Source organism: Caretta caretta, chromosome 1, assembly GCF_965140235.1.
Source record: "Caretta caretta isolate rCarCar2 chromosome 1, rCarCar1.hap1, whole genome shotgun sequence".
Lineage (NCBI taxonomy): Eukaryota > Metazoa > Chordata > Testudines > Cheloniidae > Caretta > Caretta caretta.
In genome coordinates, this window is record NC_134206.1 from 258,099,348 (window position 1) to 258,114,195 (window position 14,848).

The following is a 14,848-nucleotide window of genomic DNA, read 5'->3' on the forward strand; positions in this document are numbered from 1 at the left end:
CTTCGCAACTGAACACATTCATTGCTTTAGAAGCAGAAGCCCCAGATTGCTGGATAGGTTCCATACAAGCCTCCCCCAGATGGGCCAGCACAGCTCACAAGACACACTATCATTGTCAAACTCCAGAAACCTTCCACAGTACAGAGCCCTGGGCAGTTTGTTTTAACTTATTTTTTTTAGAATAAAGGGATTTGGGCTGGACTGCTTCTCTTTGCTTGAAGGAATTCTGGCCAGGTGCTAGAACAAGATTGCATTAGTCCTGCAAAATCCATTTTCTACTGTGTGTAGTTCCTTCCAACTCCATGCATCCAGACTGGTGGCACTTTTGAGGAACTAAGCTTTACTTTCTTTCCCCAAAATTGTGGGATGAGTTTACTGAATTTTAATACTCCCAAAATGGCGGCAGATTGTTAAAAGTACAGCTCTGCCAGCATACCTTAGTCTAACCTGCCATACCCTTGCTATTCCAATCCTTTCCAGAGGCCAATGTAGAATAGCAGGCTTACAAGAAGAAGAGGCTTACAAGAAGGTAAGTACTTGTGGTCATGGTGGATAAAAAAAATCAATTTTTTTTTTTAGTTAAAAACAATTTAAATTTAAATTAAATACTTTTCTCTTTTGAAATATAAAACTTTTAAATTAAATTTAAAATTATGACAACCTATGTTAAGGTCTAAACTTACTATCATCTATTACAATCATTTAATTAAAAATACTATTAAACAGAATATGTATGTTTGCTGCCAAAGTTTTAAAGAAAGTCAAACCATTGAATTGGTGGAAGTCGCTGGCTACACAACTGGAACCACAATTTGTTGAAGTGCTAAAACCTGCATTTGACAGCAATAGGCTTTTCTGCAAGTTCAGAGAGAATATTTTCTTCATTTCAGTTTATTCAGCTAGTTCAGTTCAATGCATAGTTCATTCCACGTTAAGAACTCATTGAGAGTGAAAAAGAAGGAAAGCTTGTTTTCCTCTTCCAGTCTGAATAAAAACGAGGTGCAAGAGGATGAGATCTATTAGTTCTAAAATCTTAAAGGACAGGACAACCAGAAACAAGCTATTGAGTTCATTAACTACAGATTATATTTATTATTATTATTATTGTTTTGTATTATTGTAGCACCTAGGAGCCTTAATCATGGTCAGAATCCTTTTTTTAAAATAATCAGTTAATTTTAAAAGCAAAACATGCATTGATAAACTTTTTTTTTTAATATATTCAGGGTATTTAAGGTACTTTCATTTAAGTAATAAAAAAAAATTTAAAATGCTGTTTTTGTGCATTTTAATTGAATTCCAATTTCAATCCAAATAAAGCATAACACAAATGACTAAAAATTAATCTAAATAAGAAATGCATCTTTCACCATTTTCTAACATGATAAACATGTAAAAATTCAGAATCTGAATAAATGTACAGTAAGCCATACAGCTGCTTAAATAAATGTGTATTGCTAGATACACTAGATCCTCCTGGTTAGCAAAAAGTAGTATCAATTTTGTTGTAAATCTATATTTAATTACAAATCAACATGTTTTAATGGTTATCAAGTAACGAGAAATCAACCTCTATTTAGGAAAATAATTTAAAAGTACAAATGTAAAACAAGACTAAAATTGATTATTTAAATCAATCCACCTTGCTTGTGGAAGATCTACTTTCAATCCAGGAATTAAATATTGACATTTATTTAAATGTGTGATTCTCCAAATACACTTAAGATAAGATGGGATGACATAATACACTGCTTTTATATCTTCCTCTAATTCATTGCCAGCGAGTTTAAGCATTTTCAGGAATCATGGCAAACCACCTACCTTGTCTCATGATTCCTTGTATACTATCACTCATCTGCCAAAATTACCAAAATGTTAGCATGGAGACTATCATAGTTATGCATTTACTATGTTACCCTAAACCAGCTTTCTCTGCCATCAGACTCTTTCCCCCCAGGCTTCTGCCAGATAGTAACTTGGCACAGTTGTATGGCAATGTACAGTATCCTCCTGGCTAACCTTGGGGAACATTTCAAATTTTGAAGTCACTGCTGCCTTCTATGATCTGTCTGAATCAATAAAAGCCATCTCCCTTTACAGCCCCCACAAATATTTGAAGTTCTCCATTACTTATTTAATCATTAGATATTTCTTTTCCTTTGTTAATTTCCCAGAGTTCCCTCCCCCCCCAACACACACACACACTCACTCACTAGGCTTCTTTGGCTACTTCAGCTTTGGTCAGAGGTTTGGCTGAGGGATACAGAATTCCTGATGGGATTCAGTTGCTGGAGAGGACTTCTGGCCTCACATCAAACAGTTTTTTTGGGGCCAATGGACTGCCTAAATTCCTGACAATGAATCTGGAGTCTCAAACTTCTGGTTCATCTTTCTCCCTGCTTCCTTTCTCAGACCTTCAATAACCATTGCAAGAGGCCGCTCAATTTCCAAGATAATTAAGAGTCTCCTTCTCAGATCTCATCTTTAAACCTAGTTTATTTAGATTTAGCTTAATTTGGTAAAACCAGGCCTTCAGAACGCCTAAGAACTCTGTAGTTTGGTCTGCATTTGTCTATCTAATATGCTTCCTATTGGGTAATCCTGCCCTCTCAACACTTATGGCACGCCAACCTGCAATATCTTGGAAGTTCTGGGGTTACTACATAAAATGGGGATCTAAACTGTTCCACACACAGGGGTCAATTCTGAGCACAGTGACACAGTGAATATTGGGCAGGACATGGGATCGAAAAATAGCTTTAAACTACCTTTGCACTCACTATATTCTTGAGCCATTTGAGAAACTGACTGGGCCCTGGCATGAGGGTATCTTTATTGCTGCTCTAACTTACACTCCATTTCCCATGTCCTCATAAAGGCCATGGGGATAGGGTTGCCAGGTGTTCGGTTTTCTATTGGAATGCCTGGTCGAAAAGGGACCCTGGCGGCTCCGGTCAACACTGCCGACCTGGCCATCAAAAGTCTGGTCAGTGGTGCTGAGGGTCTAAGGCATGAAAGCCCCTACCTGTCCTGGCACCACACTGCGTCCCAGAAACAGCCAGCAGACCTGGCTCCTAGGCGGTGGGAGGGCCACAGGGCTCTGCGCACAGTCCCCGCCTGTAGGCACCAACCCCCAAGCTCCCAATAGGAGCTGGGGGGGCAATGCCATGCCTGCAAGAGCATTGCACGGAGCCTCCTGGCCCCCCGCCTAGGAGCCGGACCCGCTGGCCACTTCCGCGGCGCAGCGCGGAGCCAGGACAAGCAGGGAGCATGCCTTAGCCCTGCTGAGCCGCTAACTGGGAGCCACCTGAGGTAAGCCCGTGCCCCAACCCCCTGCCCCAGGCCTGAGGCCCCCCCCAAATCCGGAGCCCCCTCCCACACTCTGAACCCCTCATTTCTGGCCCGGAGCCCCCGCCCCCAGTTAGAGCCCTAACCCCCTCCCACACCCCAACCCCCTGCCCCAGCCCAGTGAAAGTGAGTGAGGGTGGGGAAGAGGGAGGGCAAATATAGTGAGTGGGAGCGGGACCCCAAGGAAGGGGTGGGGCAGTGGGCCAGGCCTCTGGGAAGGGGCAGGGCTATGGTGTTCAGTTTTAGAAAGTTGACAGCCCTACATGGGAAGCAGAGAACAGCCAAAGCATAGTGTGCTTCCCACCATGCCCCCTCCTCAACTCTGATCAGCCCCCTTTTCTCCCTGTCCTCTACTCTAGGGACTACACTTGTGTAGCCCCCTTACATGGAGGGAATTCCCCAGAGTAAAGTTCTGTCCCTTTACACTACCATGATGACATTGAGGGGTTTAAGCTTAACAGAAAATGAGCCTCACAAAGTTGCATTTGGTAAATACAGCAAGGCGAAAGATGGTGTTTAAAGACCCACAGAAAGAAAAACGAGGAAAACTTACACCAACATAGTGTGAATTAAATACGGACAGTTAAACACTAAACAAAGCTAATGTTCCACAAAATCTCACCAGTTCACAGGGAGTCAACAAGTTCCTGGATCCCTCAAGAGCCACCTTCCCCTCTTCTATTGTCTAATCTAGTCAGTCTGGAAGAAGTTCCTTGTAGGAAACTATGGATATCAAATTCAGCCTATTTAAATGGCTGACTTTTGTTCCTGTCTGTACTACACTTTCCAATTAGCGCTACAGAGACAGATCTTTCTCAAAAAGGGGGCTGGTTGAAAAACAAATGCCTTTCCCACTCTCCTTAACTGTGCTCACTTTGAGTAGTGTGTTCTGTTTTGGTCATCGCACTTCAAATGTTACAGAGGACACAACAAAAACAAGAAAAGATCCAGAGAAGGACAACAAAACAAATTAAAGACAACATACGTTTTAGGAATATGTGCACCATAGAGGATTGATGCTGTCCAAAAAAACGTGAGCCCAGTCTTAGGTGAGCCTCTCATACTTGCAAATATTTTAAGCCTAGCAACGATTTAGGGATTGGAGGGTGAGATAGGTTTTTATACAAGGAGAAGATAAACTCAAAGGTGAATCTGAGTGGTATTGTATGTACTGCTTAAGTCAAACTCTGATGTCTAAAACTCGATCAATCAAAAACAGTTATCTGGAAGTCAAATTTGCTCTCCAAAATTTGGAAGCTTTGTGGGACCAGGGCCTCACCATGCACAACTTCTAAAGTCTGCAGGACCACAGCTTCAAAATCTATGAACCTTAAGGAAGCAGAATGGCTCTAACTGCACTCAGGGTTCCTCAACCTAAGTGTAGTCCTTAAAGGTTGCTAGCAAGGCTGCCCTCCCAATTGCCCTAAAGTTGTAGTGTCCCCTTGCACTCTCAGATAACTGGATTGTATTTTACAGGCTATATACAGTACTCTGGGACTATAGTAGGACCTCAGAGTTAAAACTGACCAGTCAACCACACACCTCATTTAGAACCAGAAGTACACAATCAGGCAGCAGTAGACGCACCCCTCACAAAAAGCAAATACAGTACAGTACTGTGTTAAACAAAGTACTAAAACAATTAAGGGAAAGCAGCATTTTTCTTCTGCATAGTAAAGTTTCAAAGCTGTATTAAGTCAATGTTCAGTTGTAAACTTTACAAAGAACATAACGTTTTGTTCAGCATTACAAACGTTTCAGAGTTATGTACAACCTCCATTCCTGAGGTGTTTGAAACTCTGAGGTTCTACTACATTTGAGGTAAAAGTAATTATAGACGGTCTTGAAAACATTAGATTTGTATTGGTAAATGTTGATAAATGTCAATTTCCCTGTACACACAAACCAATGAAAATATATTTCCATCAATAATCAAAATTTACAAATAGGCAAAGTAAGAAAAATCTGCTTGAGAACTTAGAGTTTTCTTTAAGGATATTTGTGTTTGTTTTGACATGTGATGTTGATAATTTGTGTTTTTAACAGTTCTAAAGCTTTAACTTTTTGAATCCATGCCTACTGTCACTAAATAATTACTGTTTGACACCCCCCAAAATTTCCCACAACTGTGAACATTTATATGGATCAACTTGGGGAAATGCTTAACACACATATTTTTGCACAACTGAAAATGTAAAAAGATAAAAATAGGAAAAAAAATTAAAAGTAAACTATTATCCATCAAAGTTATTTAAAAAATGAAAATTGAATTTTGCCAAGCCAATTATAGGCAAGGCTAGTACTAGTGCCTATCATTAAGGCTGCCCAGCACTTCCCATTATCAGGCCCTGTCTTCAGTTACTTATAACTTTGCCAAATTAACTATTTGAAGTTTTCCATGCCACATGTCTGCCTCAGGCTGAATATTTTTGAAAGTCTATTCCATTCCTTTGAAAATCCATCCAATCTTGGCCAAATTATAGTCCGGGGGGAGGAATCACAGTTGGCACATGCTGGTTTGAGAATTCTTAGATTTTAGCAACTAAATTCCAGGAAGATTCCATCTGTAATAGGCATGCTCCAGCCTGGAGCAGAGCAGGACCTTTACTGCGATTGCAGCTCTCAACTGTTGCAGGCCATATGCTGGGTCTGAGTCCAGCTCTCGGCACCTGAAGAGATAGCAGGGGAGACCCTCGTTCCTGTGTTCTCCTTGACCCTTCTACTGGGCCCAGGCAGAGTGGAGAAGGAAGCTGCCTGATTAGAATGCAGAGGGGGAAAGAGCCAGATCTGCTGGGGGAGAACAAGGGAGTGAGAGTAGATTGGTACAAGGAACCGGGGGATGGCAGACAGAGTTGCGGGGGAAGACCGAAACTGGCTGAGCAAACAGACTAGGACAGGAGTCACAATGAGAGACTGGGGCTGGGAGTCAGCCAAGGAGACTAGGAGTCGGAGAAGAGGGGAGACATTCTGAAATTGGACAAGGGACCCAGAGAAGGAGAATGGGACTGGAAACCAGTGGGGATGGGGAATGTGGGCTGGTGGGGAAGAGAGCCCCTGGTGACTGGAAGCGGGGTGGAGGAGAGAGAGATTGGATCAAGGAGCCAGGAGGAGGAGAACTGGGACTGGCTGGGCAGCAGGGATTGGGATTAGTAGCCAAGGGTGGGGCAGAGACAGGACTTGGATCTGGACAGGCTGGAGGCGACAAGGTAGAAGGGGTCATGGTTGAGGAAATAAGCATTAGAATCTGCGCCCGCTAGAGCCCCCACCCCTCCAGAGCCTGAAACAGAATCCAAGATTCCTGAGTCCACCATTCCTGTGCTGTCAGCAAATAGCTATGAAACCCACTGGCAAAGCCTGTGTCTCATTTCCCTCTAGGATTGGTCCACCTACTACTGGTATCAGTTACTCCCTTAGCTCAAGTGGCAGAGGTCTGAATGGTAGATCTAAAGGTTCCAACGTGATCCATTTTTGCGTCAATATGATCCCACATGATGGAATTTTGTTGGTTTTTTCAAAACCTTCTTTCTCTTTTCTGTGGAAAAAATTGTATGAGATCACGTAACTAAAGACTGTTTCATAATGCATACTGTACAAGGGGGCCAAATTAAGTTTGCACAAACAAACTTAACTCTGGTATGTCGTGATTTTTGAGTGCTTGACTTTGCAACCTTAATATTGCTCTTTTAACATTGTTTTTGTGTGAAATATTAATATGAATTACATAAACAGACTGAATTTGGTAAGGCGAAAAGAAATCAGACATTTTGAAAAAGCATACTGTCACTGAACAGGCCTGATATTGTCCCAACTGATTTCTTTTCCATTTATTTGCAAAGTCCATTCAATTCTTTATTTTTCAAAAAGTTTCAATGCTCTTTTTTCTAGAAGAAAACAAGTCAGCATTAGTAGCTCTCGTATCTGAGAACAACCCTACAGAAACAATATATGCAACTCCCGCTCTCACAAACCACAAACCAACATTCACTAGCAAGCCAAAAAAAAAAAAAAAAAATCTGCACAGCACAGAGATCATAGATAACCCTACAACAACAAATCAGAGCAGTTTCACATAATGTAGATGGAAAACAGATGTAGTACGAAGGTAAGATTTGTTTTCAGGTTCCAGAAAAAATGAGAAATAGGGAGAGCACCTGACTACATTCCTTTTAAATCTATGAGGTTTTTTTAACAAGCAAACTTCTTCCATCTGTGTGCCCCACCATGAAGCCATTTGATTGCTTCTGCTCCCTGTACTGAAACCTGAATTCTGTGACCTAAGAAGCCAACTAGTAAATGGTAACAGTGAGGGTAAGAGGAAAGAAAGGAGAATAGAGTATACTACTTTGTTCTACAAATCCACAAATGAACAGATGCATCTCCCACTGAAATTGTCTCCAGAATCTGACGCATGAGCTCTATCACTTTACCTGTAAAAGCTAGTTTGAAAATGGAGTTCATCCTCACACAAATGTCTGTTAGCCAGGACATTCTGCCTTCTCATTATTTCCCTCTGGCAGCAGTAGGTCCTGCTTTGCAGTAAGTAGATGTCCAATACTAATTCACTGAAATTCCACTCGTCACAAAGAGCTCATGTTTTGTTCACATGGCCAAAAGACATACAGAAGGCACCAAAGGGTCCCTATCCTCAAATGGCTCTTGCTAACTCACCACAGCCCAATAAGCAATACATTTGGATCTTTCATGTTGGGACCACTTCTTGTCTCTGTGTGTATATAAAGTCTGCTGCAGTTTCCACGGTAAACATCTGATGAAGTGAGCTGTAGCTCACAAAAGCTCATGCTCAAATAAATTGGTTAGTCTCTAAGGTGCCACAAGTACTCCTTTTCTTTTTGCGAATACAGACTAACACGGCTGTTCCTCTGAAACAAAAAACAATACTTTGCATTTACATAGCACTTTTAATCTGATAACAATGTGTTTCACCATGAGCCTAAGAACCCCACTCTCCTAATTCGCTATCCTGGGCACCAACCACTAAGTCACCTTTGTCTTCCAAAGTAGAAACGTGCTAAATGAAATAGTTAATTCCTGAGACCAGGAATTGAGCAAATGGTATGGCTGTATCAAATTCCTCTTCCCACCACCTCACTGCTTAGGGATGATTAAATGCAGCGTCTGCCATCCTGAGGCTGCTAAGTGAGTGCCTGGAGCAGTTTGCACTCTGCTCAAATGTGCCTGAAAGTCCTCAACGGGGTGGTGCAGAGAATAGGTCTTTCAATGCACTCTCTAGGTTCCTATAGGCCCCACTGATTTTTAAGTTCTTCCTCTAAATGCAATAAACACTCTATAAAATATTCCTACACCTAAGGAAACAAACCAAAGGCCCATATACCCAGCAAGTCGGACCCTACACCAGGAAAGTGAGCTGAAGATTCATTACTAGATTCCTCTTTGGGACGTTCTGTTGGAAAAATGACCTGCTAGGACTCCTATTCTCACTCACACGTGTGCGCGGGTGTACGCACATACACATCCCTCCACTGCCAACATTGTCTCTGCAGCATTTGAAAAAAGTCCTAGGACAAACCAGGGAAAATGAGGAGAGACAAGGAAATGCCACAGGCACAAAAGCAGTGTATATTTCAACGGGGACCGTTTTCAGGACAAAAAGAAAACCATGAACATGAGCCCTAGAGACAAGAGAAGTACAAAGGCTTTCAGATAGTCTGTGCACATGGTGAAAGAGACCCCAAACTGAACAGCAGAGAAGAGAGCTTGCCCAGGGGAGACGGAGACGCTGACGCCATACAGCAAAAAGGGTGCGGGTAGGCTAGAGGAGAGCAGTAATATCATCTAGGGAGGGGCGCTTGTGAAGGAACAGGGAGAATTTAAAGCCATTCACCATACAAGAGGGGGGAGAAGAGGTGTTTAAAGGGGGGAAAGAGGGATTTGGCAGCTTACAACTGGGGGGGGGGGGGGGGATCTCACCACACAGTGTAAGAGAAAGTAGAGTTGTCCTAGGACTGAGTCTTCCTTACAGACAGTTCAGACAAAGGAGGTCCATTTTATCTGGTCATTACTGTAAGGGTGGGTTGGGAAAGATAGGAAGAGAGATTGAAGCAAAGGAATGAGATGGGCACACAGAGAGAGGCCTTTAATGAGTCAGAAAGCTGCTCAGATTCAAATACGATATCCATTTAAGGAGCTCTGGAATTGTTTTCAAAAAAAGCAGAGACTGGGTGAGCAACTTCTGGCTGCAGAGGGCTGTGTCTCAGACTGGCGTGGCGCGGGCCTGGATAGGAAAGGGTTATAGAAGGGGGAAGGGAAGGAACAATCTCTGGAAAAAATGAGGCCGCTGCTAGTCCGTTTTAACAGGAACATAAATTAGTCTCAAACCCACAAACCCCACCACCTCTCTGAGTCCTGGACAGAGCGCAGTAAGTCAAGCCCGTGCCAAGATAAACGGTGCTAGCTGGAGTCTCAGAGGGGTGCTGGGGGGGGGGGCATGCTGGCAGAGAATGGAGTGAAGTCACTTCTGATGGTGTCACAAAATGGAGACTAGTAATCCTACAAGGAGATCCAGGACTCACACGAAAAAGAATGCCAGACCCTCAGATGCTACTGCCTATGCTCGCCACAAAATGCAGAGCTGCCACCCCTTACCCCATGACATGTTGAGAGAGAAAAAGGGGCACTGAAGTTCGAAGAAAGCAGCTCTCTTGTGTCTGTCTTTAATTACAGCAAACATCCCCTCCCCCCACCTAGGAACACAAACCGTGAGCAAGCAGCAGCCCAGGTGAAAGGCTCCATCCCTCCAAGCTACAGGGGGGTGGGGGGGAGCAAACAATGGAACTGGTGATTCATTACAAAGGAATACACTCCAGAATTGCCTGCTGCCACATGGGCTTGCCGAACTCCTTAAAGGGACAGCAGCCCCCTTTACTCTTTTCCCAGATGTTCAACACCTTCCCCCTCTCTCAGCCCTGATGGGAAACAGATTCTAAGGAAAACGCCAGCACGGCACAGGGCTGTCCAAGAAAGGGAGGGCTTTGTGTTTCACAGAAGCTAGCAATCTTACCATGCACTGCAGAGAGAAAAGCCCTTTAACATATAATCTTTTCCTCTCCACCCAAGACTTTCCCTTTCATCTGCAATTAGCACATGACATACTGGGCCTGGTTTATACTCATTTTCACTGATTAAGGATTAAGGGAATCAGGGCACATTCTGCTAATGAACTGGAGCTTAAACTCTCATTAGCAATCTTGATTTCCTATTTTAAAAGCATACCAGAATCTCCTGTTTCTACCCATCACTATTTCTAGCCCCGATCTCCTCCCATTTTTGTTTTTTTAAATGGCCCTTCATACATCAAATCTCACTCTCACACTTCCAGGGAGATTGGGGAGCTTGTTCCCTAAAATATAGCAAACCACACTACACTGTTTTGAGATGTTCCAAAAAGCGGGTGTGCAGCAGATAGTGTGTGTGAATATGACAGCTCTACACAAAGAGACTGCTATAAGTTTAACACAAATCACTTGCTTTTCATACACAAAGGTTCAAAGTCCCACTGGAATAAACAGGGCTTTCACTCACAGGCTTTGAACAGGGTCACTGCAATACACAGAACCTGACAACTCAGTAAGAATAATGTGGGCGAGGATGTTGTTCTGTATGCCAGGTTATTCTAGACCATAAAAAGAAAAGGAGTACTTGTGGCACCTTAGAGACTAATAAATTTATTTGAGCATAAGCTTTCGTGAGCTACAGCTCACTTCATCGGACTCAGTGAGCTGTAGCTCACGAAAGCTTATGCTCAAATAAATTTGTTAGTCTCTAAGGTGCCACAAGTACTCCTTTTCTTTTTGCAGATACAGACTAACATGGCTGCTACTCTGAAACCTGTCATTCTAGACCATGTAACTCCCCAAACCTGCAGCAAAGTAACATATAGGGCCAGATTTTAAGCAACCCATGCAGTCTCCCTAAAATATGGCAGTACTTAATGGACAAACTTACCCCACTGTTCCTACATTTCAGTAAATCGATACCAATCATTCAGAGACCCTCAGAGAAAGATGAAGCCTGAGCTTTCAGACCCTTCTGGTTATTTTAATTTGGATTTCTCTCATATCAGAATGTAAACATGCAACTTACACCCAGCAAATGTATCCTTGAAATTACACACACTTAAGACATTGTAATTCAAGGTCAACCAAGACTAGTAATTCATGAGTTTGACATTTTCTCCCACACGCCTGTGAATTAACGGTTCTTTGGGAAAAGCAATAGGCCAGACTTCCCTCATCTGGTTTATTAGGGTGTCCCCAGAACCCGTTGATAGGTTTATAATTTTTCTGTTTAACATTGTATAACAAGAATCCTATCCTTCCAAGCTTCTGCATATCTCTATGCCTACGTTCCGTCTCCGGTTTACTGGTCATATGCACACACTTACTGTACACACTTGTAATTGGGGGCACACATGCACAACTGTACATACACACACACAATATAGACACAGACTATGTGCACAATAACTACACATAATAAGGACACATCACATACACACAAACATGGTATCCCCTCTCCCCACACATACACGGAGGAACACAGGCTATGTACATACAACTGTACAATAACTCCACATTCTACAGGCACACCACAGCTACACACAACTGGACACTGACTGTTGAGGCACAGTTTTAGGACCATTCAGTAACTACACCGAGGCAGAAAGTCTCAGGAGATCACTGGAAACCCTGGTCTGAATGAAAGGGCACACTGATGGAGATGCCGACTATGACAGCGAAAGCAGAAGAGAGGACTGGGGACTGGGAGCCTTCAAAAATGCCTTAGAGTGGACAGAGACCTTCCTATCTTTTAGCCATTGACAGTCAATGCAAGGCGAGAGAGAATGAAGGGGTCAAGGCTGGTATCACCACTTCTTGTGGCTGTCCCCTACTAAGCCAAATATCTATGAAATGTCCCCTTGCGTTGGGACAGGCACAGTCTCAGCAATGTTCATAACAAACATGTATCCAGTTAGAGCTAAGGGGAGCAAAGAATGGATGTGTATATGTGAAATTGGAATGTTTTCCAAATAATGCAAAGCTCCAAAGAAAAACGGTATTCACCAACCCCAGATCTGATGAAAAGTTCCCTCCGCTAGACCTCTCCTCCACCCCCACTCCCGTTGGGAATATCCCCCAAAGGTTTCCGGCTCTGCATGGCACTGCAGGGCATTATATAATGTCAAACGGTAAAGGATTCCAGCTCCTGCGATGCCACTTCCTCCCTCCCTCCTCTTCTCCTTACCCTCTCCCTACGGCGGCGACTTGGTGATTCCATGCCAAAAAATCCTAAAACAAGTAGTGGCCTTAAAAGGTGGGCACTGTCTGATTAAATCCCCTCACAGGGTGGGAGAAAGATGATGGCTCCAGACCCTGGGTAAATTCCCTCACAAATGTCAGTTGCTCTCAACACAAGCACGTTCTCCTTCCTAAACTGTAATCCGTCCCATTCCCATTTTTACATCCCTTAAAGAAGGGTCCATCGCTTGGAGGGTAACCAGCAGAGCCACCTGACGACATGGTGGGAGGGGGATGTTTACCTTTCTGCTTGTCAGAAACAAGCCATTAAAATGCAGGTTTAGCCTAGCTTGAAAGAAGATATACATATGCCCCCCCCCATGCACTCTGCTCTCTAGAGGGCACTAAAAAGCTAAATTAGTTGTTGAAGACAAGGGGCTTCAAATCCCCTGCCCCGTAAATATGCAGAGGACCCCCATCTGCTGGGGCCTGTGCTGCCAACAGAGCCAAAAAATGAATTGCTCTCCACAAGACACCCCAGCCATTGAGTGAAGGAGTTAAATTCCAGCTCCCAAGCCAAAATAGGAGCGGTAAAAGGGAGTGAGGTCCTACTCATGCAAAATCTCCTGTGAACCTGGAAAGCGAAACCCCTCGTTCCATGGCAGTTCTGTGAGAATCCCTCCGTACCTCTGCAGTCCCTCTCCCTCCCTCTCAACATCAAGACAAAGAGGTAGACAAATCCCCACAGGGTCTTTCCTGAGCTGCAGCTGCACAGCACAGGAAACAGGAATCTGCTATGGAGCAGGGGTGGAGGGGGTAGCTACACACACACATGCAGCTCAATCGTCCTGCAGCTCAGCACACTAAAAGCTGCTTTTTCCAGCAGGCGAGAGCTCTGCAGGAAGACTCTTAATTCCCCGCTATTCAGAGTTGCAGGGGGAGACAGAGTAGACAGCAGCAGGGAACACAAACCTTACCTGAGTTACCATTTTCTTTTTCTCCATAAACCAAACCGGAGTAGAGACAAGTGGGAGGAAAAAAACGTTCGAGCCGGATGCGGTAGAACCTCCTTGGCTCTTTGCTTTTCACCCTGCCCTCGTGTGGCTCTTACGAGCTTGTGGGGTTTTCCCTTTCGCCCGTTTTCCTCCCTTTCTTCTCTAGTGTTTCTTCCTTTCTTTTCTCTTCCTCTCTGGCTGCCTCTCCCTCTCTCTCCCCCCCCCCCCCCCAAGCTCCCTCCCATATCTCAGCCAGATGGCTGATGGAAGCCCCACCCCCGAATGCCTAAGGTAATTAATCAGAGCAGGGTCCCGCCTCCTCCTCCATCCCCGCCTGGCCTGCTGACACATCCAACTCAGAGACACAGAGAGGCCTTTTGGAGGCTGCGCCTCTGGAAGCTAGTGTGCGCGCTCTGTGTGTGGGGCTGGGGGAAAGGGGGGGGTGTATATGGGCATGTGTGCGCTCAGCTATTGGGCGGGTGCCCATGTAGGCAAGCGGAGATGCACCAGGAAGGTAGGCTAATCACTGAAACAGAACGAGCCTGAGAACTGCACAGGGTGGTTTTCCCCTCAAGTACAATTTCTCTCACAGTGAAGAGCCCACTGCCCTGAAGGTTACAAATGTTGCAGCTGGCCATATGAAATATTTATTTACAGTCAAGCACAGGCCTACAATGTTGTCTCATATTTCTAATGTGCTTAGAAGTTGGTATTTAAGTGGCAAGGATTCCCCACAATAACCAAGGCACAACTGCCAATACACACACTTCCTGAGGTGTGTCCCCTGTAAGGCCTGCAGAATCCCCATAAACAAATAGGGTAGAGGTGGCACTGAAAACTATCTGATCCTTAAACAATGGGCACATCTGGAAGAAGAGAGAAAAATCTAGCAGTATGGAAACTAACAGTATCGTACAGAACAAAACAAATCTTTTTTTCCAATATGACAAAATGTGACCCATGAAAGTGAAACTAAAATATTGTATATCATAGAATCACAGAATATCAGGGTAGGAAGGGACCTCAGGAGGTCATCTAGTCCAACCCCCTGCTCAAAGCAGGACAAATCCCCAACTAAATCACTTGTACCCATGATTTCAAACAGTTCCATGTTAGGCCAGGGAACTACCACTTCTATTTTACCAAGCCAACCTGAGTCCTGGATCAAACACAGCTTGGCAACGTGAGATCACGTCTGAAAAGCTATTGTTTGACAGTCTGACACTTTTA

General features: G+C 43.9%; 1 protein-coding gene across 17 annotated transcripts in view; it reads right to left on the minus strand.

Annotated features, from left to right (window-relative positions):
- RBFOX2 (RNA binding fox-1 homolog 2) overlaps positions 1–14,848 on the minus strand; it is a 251,988-nt gene that overhangs the window by 102,157 nt on the left and 134,983 nt on the right. Inside the window, exon 1 of one of the 17 annotated variants that reach the window (XM_075123550.1) lies at positions 13,601–13,832. The exons of 15 other annotated variants lie outside the window; for them this stretch is intronic. In XM_075123550.1, coding sequence (XP_074979651.1) covers positions 13,601–13,627 — 27 coding nt within the window. In that variant the 5' untranslated portion in view covers positions 13,628–13,832. Of the gene's footprint in view, positions 1–13,235; positions 13,259–13,600; positions 13,833–14,848 lie in introns of those variants that run through there. One more of the 17 variants, XM_075123561.1, reaches the window with a different exon arrangement.